This window comes from Maniola jurtina, chromosome 17, assembly GCF_905333055.1.
Source record: "Maniola jurtina chromosome 17, ilManJurt1.1, whole genome shotgun sequence".
In the NCBI taxonomy this organism is placed as follows: domain Eukaryota; kingdom Metazoa; phylum Arthropoda; class Insecta; order Lepidoptera; family Nymphalidae; genus Maniola; species Maniola jurtina.
The window spans coordinates 10803097-10826559 of record NC_060045.1 but is presented as its reverse complement, the minus strand read 5'-3'; the positions used below and the strand labels follow the sequence as shown (position 1 = coordinate 10826559).

The window sequence follows — 23463 nt, the reverse complement described above, 5'->3', positions numbered from 1 at the left end:
CTATTGTCTCTTAATCTATCCTATATAATTTTGCATCACCTTTTGTTCAAATTCAACGCGTAAGCAACCTACATATTACAAATTATCGTTTATCAATGAGGTCGAATTTAACGGTATACATACTAATTTTCTTGCTCAAAATGAAGTAAATATGATATACCTAATACAATTTTGTCAATACCAAAACATATAGGTATATTATCCCATTAGGTTCACTATAAGAGGGCTCTCTCCGTCACTCGTTTCATACAATCTTAGTTCCAATTTCATTTGAATATTAAGCAACCAAAGTCCATGAAATTTTGCAGACATATTCTAGAAACTAATATCTATGTCTGTGGTTTTCCAGATTTCTGGTAAAATATTCGGTATCAAAGTTACGCGGTCTTAAAAATTTTCATACAAATCTTTGAGCCACTGTAATTTTAAAACTAAATATTTTTAGAAAAATCTAAAACACCACAGACACAGATATTAGTTTTTAGAATATGTCTGCAAAATTTCATGGACTTTGGTTGCCTAATATTCAAATGAATTTGGAACTACGATTGTATGAAACGAGTGACGGAGAGAGCCCTGTTAATATCATCAATAATGTATAGCATAGCTACACACAACTCTAAGTAGCGGAGTAAGTTTTTCATCACGTGAAGAGTAAATTGATCCGCCGCGGGGATCACGCAAATCTTCCTGATCCGACTAACATACTCGGAACACCCGAAGCTCCTTAGCTTTTTGTTGCGCTACTAAGAAATATTGGATGAGGTACATATTTCTAACACCATAAAAGAGCGTGGATTTGACCTGCAGCTCGCCCCAGCAATGCGCGAGACTCTAGTTACTTTCATATCCTATCCAGTATCCATATTACCTATATTAATACTTATTATAAATACAGAAGTTGTCTGTCTGTGTGCTAGCTTTTCCAGTGATATAGAGTTTTGAAATGTTGTAGCTATTTGTATCTGACTTCGAACAGAACGTCACATTTGAACGGGCTGTAGATAATTACTTTGTATTTCTAGAAGTTTTTCCGAAGTCGCCATGTCTATATTTCTTCTACACAGTGGAATAGTCGTATCCACTACATGTTTCTTAGCTCGCAACCGCTAAGTAATTAGATTCCGCGTTGAGAGTGGCGTAATTCCCGTAAAATGGAACGTATATTGTAGCTAACATGTTTATTCGCTAATTATCTTCTGCGAACGTCTTAAGGAGCTAAGCATCCGAGAAGGAGATGAGGAAATTTTAATCGGATGCTCCGTATTTGCGGATTATTTACCGAGTAGAGATAATTTATTGTGTAATGTTATCTTGGGAATATACTTGTTAATCTAAAACGTGAACAAACGTACCTATATTATATTTATTAAGTTACCTATTGCTTAAACATATATTTTGAGAGTTTTTAGATTAGCGTTTCTGAAGGCCCAAAGGCGATTTTTGGATGGGTCAAAACTTTGTAACGCTTTCACAACGTTACATACACACACACACACACAAGGTCACACCACACAAGGACACAAGATCGCGTCAACGACATGTTTGTTTTATAAGCTTTTAAAATTTGTTCCTATTAAGGTTCAACGGGTTTAACTTATAATGGAAGTACCTATCAATAAGCTTTCGGTAGTTCACTTCTGTCTGCAATCCCCACTGACTGACTGTCATTTTTTTAAATTAGACTAACAATTTAGAAATGATGATACGAGCAACAAAGCACTGTTAGCCTAAACCTGTATTCAATAAAAATGAAACCCACTATAAATCGCAGGCGATCCTTCACAAGACGAAAATCCAATCCAAGACAAACTACAACTAAAATTGGAAGACCACATTAGTGGAAAATTACTTCTCCTTAATCCTTAATGCTCGGCGGAACCCTATTTAGTTTCGAGTATAATCTATTTCAAATTGACTCAACAACGATAAGATGGAATAGACTTTGAAATATGTTTCGCATTTCCGAAAATTCTCTAGATTCTTAGATACTTTTTTGAATATGCTTATGGTAATTCCTCGGTCCTAGCCAGCAGTAAGTTCTAAAAGTTCCTTGTTTGGTACCTCATTATCATCATTATCAACCGATGGATCTGATACCCACACCTGGAAATAGTCTCTTGTAGGGACTTTCATACGCCACGGTCTTGTGCCACCCGGCACGTGTTTAAACATCAATTTAGGTAAAATCTGTGGCGTTTTACTTAGCATTATGTACTATAATCAATACTGTATATATCTACGCAAGTACAATTTACTTAAGTATAACTTTTATAAATACCTAGATTTTTTTAAATTCAGATACAAGCCCTTGACTACAATCTCACCTGATGGTAAGTAAGTGATGATGCAGTTTAAGATGGAAGAGGGGCGAGGGCTAATCTGGAAGTTTTTTTATTTAACCCATAACCTTTTGGTTTCTACATGGTATTGTACCGGAAGGTTTAATCAATTGGCGGCACGGCTTTGACAATAGGGTGGTAACTAGCCACGGCCGAAGCCTTCACCAGACTAGACCGGAGATTTAGAAATTGTAAAATTCCGAATCCCTGTCGGGAATCGTACTTTTTCCCTATTAAAGACCTATTTACCAGTTTTTATTTTTTTCCATTAAGGACCTACTTACCAGCTTTTAAAGTCTTTATAACCTCGACATCACGCCAATCAAATTCATTCGCTCATCGTAGCAGAAACTCGCAATTTCAATACATTAGCGGTAACTCAAGAACTTTTCGACACACGACCTGTCACTTAGCGTCGGAATCACATATAGGAGTGTTTTATTGTATCCGATACGATATTATGACGTCCCTGACGTTGATTTAACCGGAACGATATCGTGGTTGGTTGGTTTATTAACTGCCTACAAATATGTTTAGCCATCAATTCATCATGATCAACCCATCGCCCAATTCACTACTGAGAACAGGTCTCCTGTCAGAATGAGAAGGGTTTAGTTTAGGCCATAGTCTGTCACGCTGGCCAAGTGTTGATTGACAGACTTTACACGCCTTTGAAAACATTATGGTGGATTCTCAGGCATGCAGGTATGTTTGTTACCTTACGATGTTTTCCTTCGCTTTTAAATCAAGTGATACTTAGTTGCTTAAAACGCACATAGCGCCGAAAAGAGATGCCTGCCCGGAATTGAATCCCAGACCCTTTGAAAAGGAGACCAATGTCTTAACTACTAGGCTATGCTCGCTAATTATACATAAAGATAATTCAATTTTATTAAAGTCGTAACCTTTTATCTTAGACAGATATATTTAATATCCTATCGGATCCAGTAAATGTAGACCCTTAAACAGTTTCTTAGCAGTTTTCTTTAAAATTTTCGGCAGACAAAGTTAACTTTCACGCAAACTCCGTATGAAGTGTTTTAAAACATTACGGCACGCTGACGCGATTACCGTGTCAGTTAACTTTTAACTTTTAAGTAGGTGATGCAGGTTTTAAGTTTTAATGCTTCATAAAGTGGCGAGTTCGCGACTTGTGTGAATACGGAATCAGTTGCTAACTCTGTTTTCCGTTGATGACATTTATAATTTTGTTAATAATATGTCCCTGAACTGAGAAGATATTTTTACCAGACTGCCTAAAAAAAGAAGTATACTGTTTTGTTCATGATCATGTATGTATGTATGCGAATTTCTTCATTCCACCAAAACTTCGAAATACCTGGACAGGTTTGCATGTATGGGGATTTGAAGAATCCTTACAATATCATCCCGAGGACACTGACTTTTTGGAAAAATCAATATGCTTTTTAAATATGAAGTAGTTTGTCGTAGTTATTGAAATACTAGCCGATGCCCGCGACTTCGCCCGCGTGGATTTAGGTTTTTCGAAATCCCGTGGGAACTCTTCGATTTTCCGGGATAAAAAGTAGCCTATGTGCTAATCCAGGATATTATCTATCTCCATTCCGAATTTCAGCCAAATCCGTCCAGTAGTTTTTGCGTGAAGGAGTAACAAACATACACACACACACACACACACACACACACACATACAAACTTTCGCCTTTATAATATTAGTGTGATTGTTATCCAGTAAATGTAGATCCTTAACCAGTTTCAGCAGTTTTATTTCATACTAGCCGATGCCCGCGACTTCGTCCGCGTGGATTTAAGTTTTTCGAAATCCCGTGGGAACTCTTTGATTTTCCGGGATAAAAAGTAGCCTATGTGCTAATCCAAGATATTATCTATCTCCATTCTAAATTTCAGCCAAATCCGTTCAGTAGTTTTTGCGTGAAGGAGTAACAAACATACACACACACACACACACACACACACACATACAAACTTTCGCCTTTATAATATTAAGTATGATTTTCGGCAGCGAGAGTGTTATGTATTTTCAGGGTTCATGTTGTCACCTATGTTTTTTATTCCACCAAAGTTTTAAATGCCTGAATAGATTTGAATGTATGGGGTATCGTTAGGATCCTTACATGATCATCCCGAGTGGCATGGCAAATTATTTTTTTTTCAAAAATTCAACGTGGTAGCTGTATAGTACCATTTTCAAATGTGAAATTTTTATTTTTTAGACCGTTTTTTGGAAAGGCATTATCTATTTATTACAAAGATTGAGATAGCTAATATCCCGGGGACTGACATAAGCTACTTTTCCCCCGGAAAATCAAAAAGTTCCCATAGGATTTTTAAAGAACGGTGGCGGCCGAAATCGCGGCCATCATCTAATCTCAAATATCTTCTACGAGTATTTAGCCTGTAGGTATACGTATGTCTATTTGTTAGAACCTCCCCATAGCTCCAAAGCAAGTTGTTCTATAACAGCCGCGTTTTTTCGCCACTCGCACAATAGACGGCAATTACCCACCAATCTATTGTGGCACCTTTATAAAAGAAGCAATTGCGAGACCGCCCGCTAAAGCTCATTACACATTGCAAACAATACATTTGTTATTATTTAACTCGGCACTCGATCTACTGTGTAACAAACGCAAACAATCCTCGCTTACGAACAGTAGGCAATTACCGAACCCCTACTGTTCTGTAACACCCCTTAGATATACCCAAATTAACTAAAAACCAACCTTAATGTATACAACTCAAGGTTTAAATTCGTTTGTGTATCTAACGACTTGTTGGCTATAATACGGCAAATTTAGGTTGGTCCATAACAATTTATTAGGATCCACCGTTCACGTGCTTTAAGTGGAAACGGCTAGGGGAGGAGGGTGTCTTCCTAACGTGGTTGATGTTAGTTAAAAGTGACACGGTCGTATATTGTGACATGTGTTTTTAGAGGTAACAACCTTGTCAAACGCGGGATAAATCAGTTACTTACCTATTGAAGAGATATTTTTTCAATCTACTGTGGTCGGGGGACCCAAAAAGAGGGGTGTTATAAGTTTGACGTGTGTATCTGTGTATCTGTGTGTCTGTGTATCTGTGTATCTGTGTTTCTGTGTATCTATGTATCTATGTATCTGTCTGTGGCATCGTAGCGCCTAAACGAACGAACCGATTTTAATTTAGTTTTTTTTGTTTGAAAGGTGGCTTGATCGAGAGTGTTCTTAGCTATAATCTAAAAAAAATTGGTTCAGCCGTTTAAGAGTTATCAGCTCTTTTCTAGTTTTCTTGTAGAAAAGAAGGTTAGATAACCGTTAGGTTCATAATATTATGTCAATAGACAAATGTCAAGCTGTCAAGATGGACGTTACCTAGATACATAATTATTTATTTGAAAATGATGTTTTGAAAACGCAGATACTTTGGATCGTCGGGGGTGTTATAAATTTTTAATTTACACTTGTTTTATTAAAAATTTAAAATAAGGTTACCTACGTATTTGATTTATTTTAAACGATCGGTATGTGTCCTTAAGATGCTTAGATTGAACTATTATGTTACTGTGGAGCTAATGTTTTCTCGTGCTTTCTCTGTTTTGTTGAAAGTTAAAGTACATATTTGTAAATTAAAAAAGTATGAATAAACCGTTATTACAACTAACCGTTTCAAATTGTCATCATCCCTTCCCATCGTCGGTGGTCTCTGCATTGATCTCTTCTCAGCATCGATGCTTCTCAGATTCGGACGGGTCTAACCCATTCGCAGACTTACCCGGTGTAAGTCTGTGAATTGGTTAGACCAAATTGGGTTGGGTTGAATGCGGATTGGTAGATTTCATTTTGGGAGATCTCTCAGGCACTTTCAGGCGTGCACAGGCCTACAGTGGCTGGCAGGAATTATTGTACATCGCCCTTTAGAAAGAGATTTCGCTTCGTAGAGCGTTGTCTCTGTCACTTATACCTATGTGACGTTTTGTCGGTCTCAACGACAGAGACAACGCTCTACGAAATCGCTATCTCTTTCTAAAGGCCTATGTACAATATTTCCTGCCAGGCACTGTACGTTTTCCTTCACCGTTAAAGCAATCACCTCTGATTGGTTGATACTCACTCACTTTTGCGACAACAATTGCGATTGTAATAGGTAATGATTGATACAGGTTTGCGGAATCGAAGTACTGATATTTAAGCTCACAACGGATATAACTCAAAAAAGTTAGAGGTCCGGGAGTTTTGAAATAGTAATTCATTTCCACGAGTCTCAAAAACACTTCACAATTCGCTAATAACAATAAAGATCGCGCGAGTCGAGGGGGTCCCAGAGTGTTGAAATATTAATTCCACCCTCGTAAGAGATAAAAACTATTAGTGCGCCCCGGATTATGGGCGGATTATTATTTTAACTAAATTAGCTTACCGCTGTTAAGGGATGGTAGAGTCTCAGAGCGTCATAGATTAAATAAAATATATAGATGTAGCTCAAATTTTGAGGCGCAAAACCTGAAAGATAAAATGACGGAAACCTGTCCAGTTCCACCGCAGCTTCTAAAAACTCTAGTGTGTGCGAATCGGATGCACACACTGGGCCCCGTACCACCATATACAAGATACAACGCTGTGTTCTTTTTAATTTGCATGGCTGCCATTTCGAAATTCGCCATCTTGATTTTATTATTTTATTATTTGTTAGTTATAGCTACTTAGCAGCAATAGAAATACATGCTCTGTGAAAATTTCAACTTTTACCGTTATCTCATAAATTACGGTTTATGAGATACAGCCCGCTGACAGACAGACAGACGGGTGGACAGTGGGGGCTTAGTAATAGGGTGTTGTTGGCACCCTTTTTGTACGGAACCCTAGAAAGTGGTAACTAAAGTCACGCTCGCCACACTCGTGCCCCGAGTGCGTCTTTGTAGTACTTACTTCAAGCAACTTCTTGTATTATAAATCGAACACACGTACGCGCGCGTCTATATGCCATCCTGTCATACAGTTGTCATCACGCCAAGCTTCGTAAAAGAAGTCTACAATCAGGTCTAATCACAGGGTCTAATTACCAATAGAAAGCAACAAAATTCGGTCTAACTATCCTAGTTCTAACTTTGTAGCTACCAGCCGAAATTATTTAGTTTATACATCGTGTCCAATCTACTAAAATTTCGACACCATCGCTATGAGATTTCATAGCACTCACACACCAGAAGGCTTATTAAAAGCAAATTGCGAAAATTGCACAGCAAATATGGCTCGCTTCCGCGTCTACCTAACTAGCAGACCAGCCAATATAACTTGACCGCTCGTAGCATACCACTTGTAGCAAAACAAAGCTCTTTTAATCTGGCGTTGATTACTTATCATCCAATTTAAGTGGACCTACCGTAGCTTGTATTGTTTATGTATATAGAGTTCAAGTGAGTTGGTATAGGGTTCACTCCCTTATGGTCGTGTGATGGGTAATCTTTGAGTTATAATACCAACGAAATGGGGTTGTAATGATGTATTATTAGAGCCTCGTGTTGACAGCTCTACTATTAAGGATTACGGGTTATGGTTTCTTCGAAATTGTACCATTTGTTAATTCAATAACAGGTTAATATGATTTGACAAGTTACAAGTTCTCTTTCTTTCTCACTTTTCGTATTTCACATTGCGAGGGGTTGTGACCCCTTTTCTTAGATTTAATTATTACTATCTATGTTAGTAATAACAGTAAGTACTTAAATAAAAAAATCTTCATTACACACAAATTAAGTAAATACCTATGTACAAATAACATAAGAAAATTGAACATTATTTACAGATTAGGGTGTACAGGCGGCCTTATCACTTTGTGATCTCTTCCAGGCAACCTAGTACTAATTGGTACCTATCCTTAAGTAACCTATTACCTACTTAAGGATATCAGATATCTATAATTACTAAAATTGACGATGACGTCTCAACGCAACTTCTTTCTGATGTACGAAGGAAACGAAAAGGTTAAAATCAGAGGTCAAAAGTTGGTCATCCAACCTGTCTTTGATGAACATTGCTAACCCAGCTCAATCAAGGCTGTCTCAGCTTGGCCACACGTCTCTCAGGCCAGGTGATGCAGCTTAGTACACAAATGGATGCCTAATTTTTCATTATTTTCACAGGTGTGGTTTCAAAATCGGAGAGCGAAATGGCGGAAAGCGGAGAGGTTGAAAGAGGAACAAAGAAAACGGGAAGGTGTTGAGGCGATGGCGAAAAGAGACCCGTCCGATGATAAGGTAACTAGTTGTTGACTTACCATTTCTTTACTGAAATAAATATTAAGCCGGTCACTTTTTATGGACTCCACTACCAAACCTAAGCAAGTTCTACCTGCTTAGGTTTAGTCTTTTTAAGAATTCGTTTAGAATTTGAAGTACTTATAGGTTTGTTGAAGGCTTTTATTTGGACCAAGCTGCATTTTGAATACAATGACTGTTACTTATACTATCTTTTAAATGACCATCACTGAGAATATTATGAAAAATCATTTTAATGAACTCAAAACTCAAACGAACAGAAGAAATCTAATCTTTAGTAGCTTGACTAAGAGATTGCGTCGAATAGACTATTAATGTTGAGAGACGATGCTTATTTGCAGTCAGTTAGGTACTTGTTTGATAAAAGGAGGTTTTAATTCAATGGACTTTGTTTTAAAAGAATGTAGATTTATAGGTATGTTATATTTCATGTGTCTTCATCCATTTTTCTTAATTTTCAGGGTTCCTCAGAATGCGGCATGTCGCGAGGATCGGGAGATGCATCTCCAATGTCTGGTGCTGGAGTATCCCCTCGAGCCTCACCCCCTGTCACGCCAGGTTCCCCTCGACGATCTCCACACCGGTCTCCAACCAGATCTCCAAGGCTTGACAGGTTAGTAGTATGTAAGGGCGTGAAGATAAACAAGAATCTATCAGGGTTTTTCGGTTCTCAGTGATATGGATGGCCAGCAGTCACTGTATTCCACAGTCAATATTAGACTTGCCTTTACCAAAGTTAAAAAAATCCATTAAAAGTATGCTCCTGGAAAAAGCATATTACACAATCGAAGATTATGTAAATGATAAAAAAGCATGGATTTGACTCGCTCCAGCAATGCGCGGGTCTGCAATTGCTTGTATAGTATAGAATATTATTGTAAATTGAACAATTGAAAAGAGCAACCGCCGAGTTTCTTGCTGGTTCTTCTCGGTAGGAACGGCATTCCGAACCAGTGGTAAATTATTTGACGATTCAAAAGCACTTTTAAAAGTTTATTTGAATAAAAATCTATTCTATTCTATAATGATCTGGAATGGCTGGAGGCTTTTTACAGATTTAGAAAAAGGTAGTAGATTTTTCTTATTCAGTAGGTATACCACAAGTCCTGATGGATTATAGTGGTTATGAGGCTTATTCACACTTAGTTAGTTACTTCGTTTTTCCTGACCTGCTAGCAAGTGATGATGCAGCCTAAGATGGAGCGCGTTTACCTAGAAGATGCCTATTCACTCTTGACTTGAAGGTACCCAGATTAAAAGTGTAGGGAAAAACTGATGCAGGAAGCGCGTTCTATACCTAGCGGTTCAGATTAAAAATATAAAAAAATAAAAAAAAATAACTACAACTGCAGATTTGCTGGATCATGGTGTTACGAAGCAGACTGTGGAAGGGTTTTCAAACCCGAGCAAAATGCTTACGTAAATTCTACTGTCAGTAGGTACATGTTGGTGAATTATTATCGATGTCATGAAATATATTAGACCACCTAGAAAAAAATCCGTGTCTTTTTTTTCTCTCTAGTCTGGCTTTACAAAGATTAGCCAATGTCAAGTTTGTAGTTATTTGTAACAAGTTAGTTAAACTATACAAGTATGGACCCCGTCTGTGCCGGCTCTCGTCTACGCAACGCACGGCACCCCCTTGGAGCGCTTTCCAGTCAGATTTAACAAAAAAAACAATTACTTACCTGCAACTTTAAGCACGCAAAGTTCGTTCTATATGTTTTACTTTTTTCAATTATCTACTTGATTTCATTGAGTGATCGTATGATCTGCAGGTCGGACGTGAATTGTGTTTCGCCAGCACCTTCCGTCGGCAGCACGGGGTCCAGGGACGCGGCGCCAGACCCGCGCCCACCTCACCATCTCTTCTCACCTTTTGACCAGTGAGTACTCTTCTCTTCTTCTCTTCTTCTCTCTGGGCTGGTTTCCGCACTTAAAGGTTTCCGTCTGTTGTGCGTGTGTTGCCCCTCCCCGCCGAAGTCTTCACTCCAGCCATCCAAGCTCGCTCCAGAAGCCAAGTAGACCGCCCAGGTTGCCGAGGACTTGTGTACAGTGAGTACTATCGTAGTGTTGATATAGAGTAGGTCTTAGGTACCTACCTAACTTCGGACCTAACTGACATTCTTCGTGTCAAAGCTATCTTTAATTTAATAATAGAAGGCCTACCAGCAAACTGAAACGGATCCTGAGGTAGCTGCGTGGTGTGCAAGGGTTAACGTATCGGTTAATAGCTCGTTCACACAGGCTGCGTAAGCGTTGCGTAAGCATAGCGCGTACCATTGCGTTGTTATGTATGGAACTGTATGAAACATGGCACATCGCTTGCTTAAAGCGTGGACGTATGCGTAACCCGGTGTGTTACGGGTTTACGCGCGTCACTACGCACGGGTCACGTGTACGTGCTTGGTGTGAATCGGCCTTAAGACTTTAAGAGAAGTTTCCCTGGCGTGCTCCCCAGAGCTCCCCATACAAACGTAGTTTAGTTTTCATTTAAATATTAACTAATCAAACTCTATGTTTTATCGTGGATTGGCTAGATGACCTTAAAAATATGTAGGTAGGCGATTAAAAATTAAACTTAAAACTAAACATTTTTAAAGAAATCTGGTAAATCACAGATACAGCTTTTAATTCTAGAAACTGCAATGTTGTTATGTATTAGTGAAAATTTATATATATAATGTATACATTTTCGTTTTAAAGCGTTGCTTGAACTATGTGTTGTTATTGTCATGTACTTACATATTTTACGCTGAACATGGAACCCCATTCATCCTTGTGCTTTAAGAATGTTTAAGAAATATAATGATTCTTTTAAGTTCTTAGCCATTATTATATTGACGAATTGTACCTAATTATGGATCAAGAAAGAAAAAAGAAACATTGGATCAACTAATAACGAGGAAAATGATGGAAATCATCCTTTTAATTTGATGGTAGAGTATAGACATACCACATGCTCATTTCTCGAATGTCTTACAAACTCAAACGCGAGATACAATTACCAATTTAATTACTGGACCAAAATGAATCATACTCAATTCCGTAGCGTGTGTCGTCATAGCTGGTGGTCGAGTTATGACGACGGCAGCTGTACAGTCTACCAAATAACCTTAATTCTTCATCCTAAATTAGCACTAAGAAGTACAGTCACAAGAGATAAAATAGCTTGCAATATTTTTGTATTTACGTGTACTCTTTACAAGTAAAATATGAAGGGAAAATTAAATGTTCGTAGGATGATAATAGGGGATACATTTGCTTGGAAGGTTTTAGGATGGATGTACGGGTACAGCAATTACTTCATTAAGGCTACTGCGAGCGTTAGTCTAATGAACAGTAATTATGTTGCGCTGATGTTCGTAAATGAGCGGGTTGGAGTAATGGCGGCGATAGAGGAATTTTTCGCGTTTAATTTATGGAATAGTTTAGCTTCATAGCTTTTAATATGTGTTTATGGGCTCAACCACAGACAACGAGAACAATTTATTTATAAATTGATCTGTGAGGATCTTGTTAACAATGATTTTAAAATGATTTATCCAACTCTCAATGTATGTTTGTGCTTATATTTTATTCTAGTCTATTCTACTCTGTTAAATAAGGAGGTACCCACCAAAATGGTTGACAGTAATATAATTAAGGTGTTTTCCGTCACATTATTTTTCAGTTGTTTCTGGTTTCTGTTATTTTTTATTTCTGTTGTTTCTAATATTTTATATTTTGTTGTTCCTGTAATTTTATTTTCGTGTTTTTTTTTAAATATGATAATAATGAGAGAAAAATAATAAGGCAATTTGATTCAAATAAGCGTTTGCCGATTATTAAAATTTCATAAGGTATAAGTATGTCACCTAGTTCATTTATGTTTCTCTTAGTGGAAAAATTGGATGTAGTTATGCAAAACGGATCCAACCCACATAGAGTAAGTCTTGTATTGTATTTAAAGTTTAGTATCAAGAATAACTTTGGATTGTATCGGTTTTGCGTAACAACGTACAAAATCCAATAATAATCCATTATCCTTTGCGTATCCACTTTGTGTAGTTTACAATGGCAGTCGTAAACGCCCAACTGCCGTATAAAACTCATATTTTAATAATCACAGACAGCTACATCTCAATTAAAAACCCCATCATAGAGGAGCTACTAAACTTAAAGTATTGGTGATCATAAAATAAATTAGGCTGACCTCTGGCGCGGCCGCTGACACCTCAATTCGATGGAATCCTCGTGGCCTCCGACGATGAGTGACCCAAATTTGTAATGAATAGGAGCTTTCAATCACTGTCTATCAATTTGTTTGGATAATAAAAAGGAATATTTTCTGTACTGACTGATGAAACCCACTTAGCCCTAATTCACACGAGCGTTATAAAAGCGTTGATAAAACGCGGCGTTGGCGGGCATTACCTAACGTTGTACGCGTTAAAAACGTTGTCGTGTGAACAGATTCTTGGGAATGCATTTGTTATATTTGAACGCTTTTTTAACGGACGTTAAAAAAGCTCTCGTATGAATGAGGCCTTATTTGATTTATTGTGATTTGCTAACTTACCCGCCATTTCTGAAAACCCTTTTTTACGTCATAGATTCATTCACAGATTTTTCCCTTTACTTGTGCTACCCGTTAAATTTCACGATTCTAGGTCAGCGGGAAATACCCTTTAGTTTTTGATTCCCTTGATGTGATCTTAACAGGCAACACAGACAGACACGACACGCAGACAGACAACGAAGTGATGGTATAAGGGTTCTGTGGCGCGAAACTTTCACACTTATTTTATTTTTATTTTTATTAAATGGACAATTAACAGGTTACAATAAATTTTAGCAGTACAAAAATAATGTAATTACATATTATTGCTATATTGTAGACCCACTAAGTGATTGCCACAGCTTGCTTTATTACTAGTAAAATTAAAGAAAACGAATTAAACGATTAGCTTCGCTAGAAAGGGTCATTTGCTTAAATTCTAATTAAGAAATTAATACTAAACTTTTGAATTTGATCAAGTTACAAGTTAATTTGACTATATTCAGTGTCGAAACAAATTAAATAGAAACTTTTAAGAACTATATCACGCTATCCGATCTGATATCTTTTACCTTACGAAACTATTAAAATTTCTAGTAAGTATGAAACCAGGGCAATAAGAATTAACCAAACTCAAAAGATTTTGAAATTTAAGTTTAACTAGGAGTTAGTGAGAAATGATAGTCAAATTACTAGGTAAATAGTAAATACCTAATCCTTGAGTTCCTGCATCACATTAACCATCTCCAATCCATTGTGATCTAATATTAGGTATATGGGTAGTGAAAGCTTCCTTTGCTTTGAAACTTGACACAGGAGTCACGTTATCCTGTCCAATGTGTGTGGGGTAGTCAAATGTCGATTTTCCCCCTCCGTACCAAATCGTAAATTCACGCTAACGCACTAGTTACGTTAGCTGTCTTGAGTACTCTTTATGTTTCAAGTAGATGCACTAACGATAGTTTAAGTTTACCGATGTCGGATCGGATAGTATGGATACGCTGAACGTCGCCATGACAGTACAAGTTTGTTAAACTCCCAAAGATTCACTTAAATCGAATCGAGAGGGCTTACTTGCCAATAATTTAGGGTTAAGTTCGTTCCACTTAACAACTTTAGGAGTTCAAGTTGTGATATGGTTGATTAATTAATTATATCTCTTAACAAGCGGCTCGAGTGACTGTCATAACTTTTTTAAATTAATGATTATAATCCTCTTTATAGGATTTAAGGAAGAACTGACGAGTTAGAAAAAGTTTATGCTGGTTATTTATATTGTAAGACTGATTCTATTAGTCAGTTACAGTCGCATTTATAATATCAAGCAAATAATGCTCTTTTCTTTTACAAATACTCAAGGTTCTATTCTAACAGTTTTTGTAACTAGTTAGTAAATACAAATGGTTCGCATTCACACATGGCGATAAGTCCGCGCCATAATCCAGGCTCGTCGTCGCATTAGCGTGCTTCCGCCGGACGCGCGGCCATCTTTGTTTACCTCCTAACTCCTTCCTTGCCCATTCACACTCGCAACAAATACCTATATACCTACTTATAAGCAGACGGAAAAAGGAAAATACTAGTAGGTGGCTATGTAGATAAGGTACGTAAGACGTGTTGGGCATTTGCATCTTTTCTCCTCATAGGTGACAGGCAAAAGCTAAAGGCGTTACGACACAAGACGGACAGTTGCACTGTAAAACATCACAGCGGATTTCTGGATCTGCATCTGGGCAAGGTCTGAAAGATCCACTTTATAGAAAACAGTCTATTTCAAGGTTTTTTCGATGATAGTCTATGTGTTATCTAATTACGCCCAAAGCTCGCCCATCACAAATGACGTTAGGGCAGATATAGAATTAAGTCGTACAGTGGTGTTAGCGAGCGCGTTCGCAATAACTAACTTACTGGACCGAAATCGACCCAACTGTGTATTCCTATTAAAGACAAATGATTAAACACTCTCCTATCATCTCCTATAACATCTAAACTAAGGTCATGTAGATGTCCGGCAGATTTCGGTGACTCTCTTGATATTATCCGTCAACATAGTTTATTAGAGGATGCTGAATCAGCGTTATTAGGTCCACAGATTTGTCTGCATCTACAAATTTTTCTAGTAGCAACCTACAGATTTCTACAGATTTTTCATCATCATTTGTCACCCTACAATATTTTATTAACAGAATCTGGCAACCTTGCACGCAATGGTATTTCACAACTGCTTTTTCTACTATGGGGAATTGCCTTTGATGATACAAATTAAGAGCCTCGATAGCTCAACGGTTAAGGAGCAGACTGAATTCCGAAAGGTCGGCGGTTCAAACGCCACCCGTTGCACTATTGTCGTACCCACTCCTGGCACAAGCTTTACGCCTATTTGGAGGGGAAGGGAGAGTATTAGTCACGATTAGCATGGCTAATATTCTTTATAAAAAAAAAAAAAATATAACAACATTGATGCCATCGTTCTAATCAATATGTAATCGTCATCGTCATCAACCGGCAAACGTCCATTACTGGATGTAGTTCTCTTGTAGGGACTTCCCCACGCAGTGTCCTTGCGCCACCTGGATCCAGTAATATACTTACTAGCTTTTAAAATCGGATGGATGGTTTCAAATTCGGAGATTACATCTTACATCCATACTTTACTCTTTATAATATTAGTTTAGATGTAGACAAAAGGAGAAACTGACTGATTTATATCATTAAACACACAATAAACAGCTCGTACCGCTAGGTACAGAAATTTGAGAGTTTGCGTTTAGATCTTCTCTACAACGACGACTAAAAAAGGATTTTCAAAGTTTCTCCTCGAGTAAAGAGGTTAGCTAGTGTGTGAGACATAGGCTGTAGAGCGTACTTCGACTTTGCTTAGATTTAAGAGACTGTTAAAACGAGACAGCGTTATATAGCTGGCATGAGTCTGTCTCGTTTTAACTGAAACTTAAGTCTGAGCAAAGTAAAAGTACGCTGTATAGATTTCAGCCATAGAGTTTAGGGTCAAACGCGGCAACCTCACCGCGACACGCGAACGGGTTTATTGGTGCGCGGGTGAAACGGGCCGATGTAAATCTATTTGTCATATTAATGTGGGCAATTAGTGCGCCATGCGGGCGCTAGGGTTGACGCCAGACGATCGGGTTGCAGACAGAAACAGTCTTCGAAAAATCTTGATAGAAAAAGGTTGCAAAACAACTGGATTTTCAAAAAGGTACTTACACAGTTTTTATCTCTTCTTTTATTTTTTGATTTTAAAATTGCGCTACTACCAAGCCATGACTGACCAATCAAAAAGCAAAATCGAACAAAGCTTACCCGACTGCACCAAAACAAGGGTTTAGCTTTTCCTAATTATTATTATCTTACGGGCTTTATACGGATAACCTTAAAAATGAAAAGTTTCTGTGTACTTTCTCGAATCTGAGCTCTCAAAGATCATTATAATGAAAAGTTTAATAAAATCAACGTTAATCACTCCTTTACACACAACTGTTAATTATATATCACTGGCTACAGAAACTCATGACTTCAGTATAAAATAATCTAAGAATTACAAGAAGTAAGAGGTTTTAACCTGCGCTGTGATTGATTTACCGTTCTATTTGATAGTAGAAAGTAAGGTGAAATTCTGCCGCGCATTGGTTCGTCAGTTAAACTTTCGTTTACACATCTCCGCAGACCAGACTCTTTAGTACGTGACACTAATTGTACAATGCGTTCAAGGGTAAAATTGTGTGTAAGTAGAAAAGTTCCTTTTAAAATAATTGATTCGGTGGTGGCCCTGTTCGGCAAGGGTTGCCGCGAAACGGTCGCGGGTTCGTTATACGGACAATTGTATGAGTGAAACATTTAATTGACTCGCTTAATTACATCTCACGACCATAATATGCTTTTTTTTGACTAATCAAATGAGTCACGACCGACCATCAACGCATTTTGTGAATGACGCACTATGTTAATGGTTCAACTTTTAACAGCCTCGTGGTTTAGTGACCACGAGGTTATTCGGATGGTCTATTCGGTTGCGGATCAGGAGATTCCGGATTTGATTCAGAACCTAGTTTTTAAAAGTTAAGAAGGGACCCTTATAGGATCACTTCTTTGCCTGTCTATCTATCTGTCTGTCTGTCCGTCTGTCCGTCTGTCATGCTTTTAACTTTAAATTACTTAATTTTGTTGTCTCGAAATCTACTTCGGTTAATTTGCATTTTCTTCGTACGTCTGTCTGTCAGAGACAATCGAATGTCAAGGTTTCAGGTTTTTCAGGTTACCTGTTTCAATTATAATTATTTCAAAAGTAACTAGTGATTCAAACTATCCACTACATAACTAATTTATACGCCCGTAAAATAAGAGTGTTGTCTCATAACAATTTAAAACAGTTCATCATATTAATTTGATATGTCGAGCAAAACATCCTGCCTGCAATAGAATATAATTGCAATAGGCGGCGCGCGTTGATTCCACTCTAATTGCTTGACTAGTTAAGTCAATTCGCCCGTAATATGGTTAATGAAGAGCCTGGCCATGTTGAGACGCACTTTGTTACAGAACTATAACAAATGATGTAATAATAAATAAATGATGTTTATTTGCAAAAAAAATTATGTTGACATAAGTATAGGCATACCTACTTTGGACCTCTAGCTCTCAAAAAAGTAAAAACTGTGTCGTGGGAGTTAGTGTCTTCCCTGTTACATTTGCTCTTATTTAAGTTAAAATAAGTTAAGATTATGTAAAAATAAATAACTTAAGATTAAGTAAGTATAATTATTATAAGTCGCATCAGCCGTATTCGTTTGTTGCGTTGATATGAGACTGAGATAAAATTAAACAAATGTAGAGATGCTACGTACAGCCTTTTTACCTACCTAGAGGTGTGTCTAACAGGGTAGGAGGAGGCTCGAGGAATAGAGACTCTTAATTTAAAAGTTTTCAGCTTTTATATAAAGCTTATTTTAGAATTCGTAAAACAAGGGACCATTAAAGTTTCGTCCAGTCCGTCTATGCACAGCCATTTAAAAAATAAGGCCTATCTTTTAAACTCCTACAAGGTCTCTACGAGGTCACCGATTTCTAAAGTCCATCACTCGGGCGTGGACTCACGCCACGATGTCGGCGGCATACAGACTAATCAAGTCCAACCAACCAACCACCCAGCCAACCAATCAACCAACCAACGAACCAACCCATTCGTTACAACCATTCGCGCCCTTAGGAAGACGTTGCTTCCTGAGCTCCCCAATTAATTTTTCGTGCCTTAAAGTTCTACTAGAGCGTCTAGTAGCCTAATAAGGCCTACGCAGCATCTCCATCCGAAACCATATACCTACTTGGCATGTCGAGGGACAAGAAGGTCAGGTTTAGCTATTGACCATAAGAAAGAAAGAAAAAAACGTTTATTTTTTTAAACCATATGAGCCGGGACAACGCTTTTTGGATTTTTGGGGCAGGAATTTCTTGGGACGCTTTTCGTGTGCAATACCAGCGGACCTCGAAAACTAATCATTATTATAGTTCCTAAGTAGTTTATATAAAGCTAGGTACATAAAAGCAACTCGATTAGCGGACATGTCATAGTGCGCACAACAATAGAGCGGCTCGGTGTTCATTAGTGGCATTAATTAATGTTTAATTGAGCCAAATAGAGTATCAATTTAGCGCACGACAATTGGATCATGCATCCCGACACACTACCGTCATCTATAACTACGTTATAACGTACGTATGTACCTATCGTTATATTTAGCGTAAGTAGGTACAACTTTACTAAACAATGAACAATAAATAGGTACCTTTAGCTTAAAACAAATAAGAAAATCAAAATTCACACTTCTTTGTTGATATCACTCTCACGGTTGAATACTAAAACATCAATTTTTATTTTTTCTCAATAATTGTTAAATTTTACATCATCATCATCTCAACTTAATCGACATAATATTACCTTACATAGGTATCCTTTCAGAATAAGATGGATTTCAGTTATAATCCACCAGGTATGAGTAGTATGTGAAGTGACATGACTTCAAACACCTTTCTGAATATTATGAAAAACAGTGAAAAACTCTCGGGTATGTAGGTTTTCACGCGACGTTTTCTTTCACAGTGAAAGAGAAGCAAGTGACATCTATAATGGCTTAACCCTCACATAGAACTGAAAAGTTAGTGATATGTGCTCGGGATCGTACCCTGAACCCCAACATAGAAGGCCGAGCCTTAACCACTACGCTATGGCTGCTTCTTAAAAAAAATTGAATAAACCGGCCAAGTGCGAGTCAGACTCGCGCACTGAGGGTTCCGTACTCGAGTATTTTTTCCAACATTTTGCACGATAACTCAAAAACATAAAAATAAATAAAAATCTGTTTTAGAATGTACAGGCAAAGCCGTTTCATATGCTACCCCATTTGGTATAGTTAACATACTTTGAAAATTGAAGCACATTTTTTTTAAATGATGTAACGACAAATTTGCGGTTTACGGACGGACGGACGGACAGACAGACAGACAACAAAGTGATCCTATAAGGGTTCCGTTTTTCCTTTTGAGGTACGGAACTCTAAAAACATAACCGATTATCACGAATCGCTTAACAATTCAAAGCACTAACAGTCAATAAAAAGAACATAAAAATCTCACGTCAAAATAATCAATAACGATAAATCGTCGACTCTATCAAAATCAGCGTAACAGATTTCAATCAACAATCAATGGACAATAGGGCGCGTCTACACTCGCCGTAAATAATCGCAGCGACCCATCGCGTTAAAAAAGCGGAAAGCCATTCATTAATAGGCGAACCACAAAATAGAAAAGCCCATTTGGGACAAGAGATAGAATTCAAGCGCGTGCAAAAAATTTATCAATAATAATCAAAAATGTTATGTAGAAAAAAAGTTGTGGTTATTTTTGATGAAAATAACGACTAAAGGTAGTTGGTATATAATAATATTATGTACTATGTATCTAACAGCAAAGCTGCCGTTTGAAGCCGCCGCGCTGGTAAGGTAGTCTAAAGTAGTCTTGTCTAAATTTTTTCATTATCTGGTTCAGTTTCTCATCTCATCATCAATCATGAAACCAATTTTCACTTTCACCTGTTAAAATAAAAGTAATATTTAAGTGTCTTTTACTAAATCTAAAAATCTTTCATTTAAATAAGGTTATTGTTTAGCTTAACTTGGTTTCTCTCTTTGGAACTAGAAATCAAAAACTTAGTATATTGCTGAGTTTGAAGGACTTTTTCACATCGGATAAAAATCTGATGTAAAAAAGGAAAGTCCTTCAAACTCAGCAGTATGGTAAATCAAATCATTAAGTTGTAGGGGTGTCGCCCTAAAGGCAACATCACTTAACGCTAAATTGAGTCCAAGTTGGCGGATAAACAAAAAGCAAATGTCACGCGACTACTGAAGTGCGCGACGCGCATTGGTGCTAAATGTACCGTAATTGGATCTTGGATTTCCTGGAGGCTGACGGCTATTGTTCAGCCATTTGAAGTGTATTAAGAGTTGTTTATTGACGCTGCAGATTTTGCGAGCGTGTGTATTGGCTTTAGTAATTCGTGAGACGTGTTGTATAAGTAAAAATACTTAGCAAATTATTTTTCTATGTTCTCAATAGAAAAAAAAAAAAACATTAACTACACCGAAAGTGGTTTTATTTTATATTTGGATTTATAGAGAAGATTTATGGATTTCTAATCTCGACAGTTTAAAATTTATGTTTTTTGCTTTTCTTAACTGACAGCTAGAAAAAAAGATAATGTTTTAAATTTTATTCTTTTTTTTTGTTCTGTTTATTGTTATTCCAAAATACTAGTTTCAAAATTCCAAAAAAAATAATTTAAACCAGGCACCAATTCCGATTTTTCAATTTTTCTTTGAAACAAAACTTAAGGTAATTTTTTTAAGAAAGTACGATTTTGAATGTTTCATCAGATTCAATTTTTTTAATGTTAAAACATCTCTTCATTCTTTCTCTTCATGAGCTCTTCTTATAAGAATGAAATTTAAAAAAAGATAAATTAGAATGAAAAACTTAACTAGCTACTATAATAACGCCCATATCAATTTCAAGTGCAACCATAACACCCTGGACAATATTATTGTTGCGATATTTCTAAAACAACCACGGACCGAACTCAATGGGTGCATAATAGCGTAAACCCCGCTGCGATCGCCGCAGGGCGTCAATATTGCGAACGCACGCCGCGCGCGTGCCGCCCGCCTGTGTGCACTCATCTTTATATTTAGACGCGTAGTCAAGCGTAAACGTTGTATTGCTGTTGAATAATAAAATTAAACGACTTTTATGAAGCTACTTATTTGATAAGAGCTTATTTGAGTTGTTAAATCGATCCGGGTCCATCGTAACGAAATGCCAATCGATATTATTTTCGAATAAGTACATTTAATTTGAATCTAGCAAAGGAATATTTTGTATAATAGAATGGATTTATAAAGTGATCTATTGGCTGAAAACTTATATCTCTCGAATGTATTTAATAGAATATTTTTTAAATTAAAAAAAATTGGAAGGAGTCTCGCGTTAGAAGCCTGATTGAAAAAAAAAATTAAACTGACCAATAGTTTAATTTTTTTTAGGCACTGTTTCAGGTCAAGCATAGCCTGATGATATAAAACGTTATAAGTTGTAGATAATTAATGATCATAACCTCAATGAAATCTTATTTGATATTTAACTTCCTATATAAAAAAAAAAAACATTTTAATTTTTTCTATAATATTTGTTACGATGCTGTGAATAGGTATGTAGGTACGCCAAGTAAGCATTAAAAAAGTGTCTACGAAAATCTGTGGCTAAGGTTTTTATCCAATCCCTCTCAGAGATTAGTGACGCCAGCATACAATGTGTCCGTTCAGTGGTCATAAAGAATGGAGAATAAATCTGGATTGAGTGGTAACGCGACCTTTTCCACCAGCGACCCCATGCGGGCCGCGAAACCCCTTCAACGGGTTAAGCTATGCTTGATAATAATTAATATGAAATTAAATTCAATTCGCCTTTTTTATGGTCCAAAGTCTAAGAGCTGGCGTACGGCTTGTCTGAACTCTGAAGAGACATAACAGTTATAACAAAATGGTCGCTCCTTTTACGAAGAAGAATACAAGTGTAAATTAAAAATTTTCAACACCCCCGACAAATCATTTTCATATAAATAATTATGTATATCTAGGCAACGTCCATCTTGACAGCTTGACATTTGTCAATTGACACTTGAATATTATGAACCTAAGGGTTATATCTAACCTTCTTTTCTACAAGAAAACTAGAAAATAGCTGATAACTTTTAAACGGCTGAACCAATTTTTTTGGATTATAGCTAAGAACACTCTCGATCAAGCCACCTTTCAAACAAAAAAAAGTAAATTAAAATCGGTTCATTCGTTTAGGCGCTACGATGCCACAGACAGATACACAGATACACAGATACACAGATACACACGTCAAACTTATAACACCCCTCTTTTTGGGTCGGGGGTTAAAAACTCGCCTAAATACGTAAACATTTTAAGTTTGTTTGTAGGGGGTAATCTCTAGAACTACTGAACTGATTTAAAAAATTCTTTCATCAGTAGAAAGCTACATTCTTGAGTTACATAAGCTATATTTTATTTTAAAAAAAATAGAGATCCATATGAAAATTGTAATAAGCTAACTGTGCGAAGTCGGAGCGGGTTGCTAGTGAAAAATAATTGTTCTACTATTATATGGGCACATACAAAGTAAATTATTTATTGTTTTGGTAGCAACTAGGATACTAGACTAGATAGGACTAATAACTTTAGTTAACTTTTTAGTAACTTTAACTTGGTAGTCGTTCAGTCTACCTATACTAGTTCTGATAATAATAGTCTTTCTCGCAATCATAATATTTAAAACACCGAATGCACGACTCTGAGAGCTTCAAAATAAAAAAAGGGAATTGCAAACATAACTATGTTTAAAATTGAAATGAAATTGAATTGATTTGTATTGTCGATAGACGAAACTGCCGACTAATCTATGTTCCAGCCTTATCACAAATTAATTCACAAACACAATGATGAGTCTGAACTTATCTCATAAATCAACGAATTAAAGTGCTAGTCACATCGTTATGAAGTTAGGAGCTAATTGCGTACGAACCAAATAACAAATTATAATTTCACTTAGTTATTTGTGCGGAGTTTCTCTATCATTCCCCGCAATTTGCATTGCAATGTGAAAAATACTGTGACCATGTGATATGTTTTTTAAGAAAACGCAAACTGTGGCTTAAATAAATAAACGTAAATTTTTTTTTTCAT

The 23463-nt window shown here is 36.9% G+C and overlaps 1 protein-coding gene across 1 annotated transcript in view; it reads left to right on the top strand.

Annotated features, from left to right (window-relative positions):
• LOC123874048 (dorsal root ganglia homeobox protein-like) overlaps positions 1–23463 on the top strand; it is a 98523-nt gene that overhangs the window by 48505 nt on the left and 26555 nt on the right. The window contains exons 6-8 of the mRNA XM_045919207.1: positions 8467–8580; positions 9063–9214; positions 10380–10487. Coding sequence (XP_045775163.1) covers positions 8467–8580; positions 9063–9214; positions 10380–10487 — 374 coding nt within the window. The remainder of the gene's footprint in view (positions 1–8466; positions 8581–9062; positions 9215–10379; positions 10488–23463) is intronic.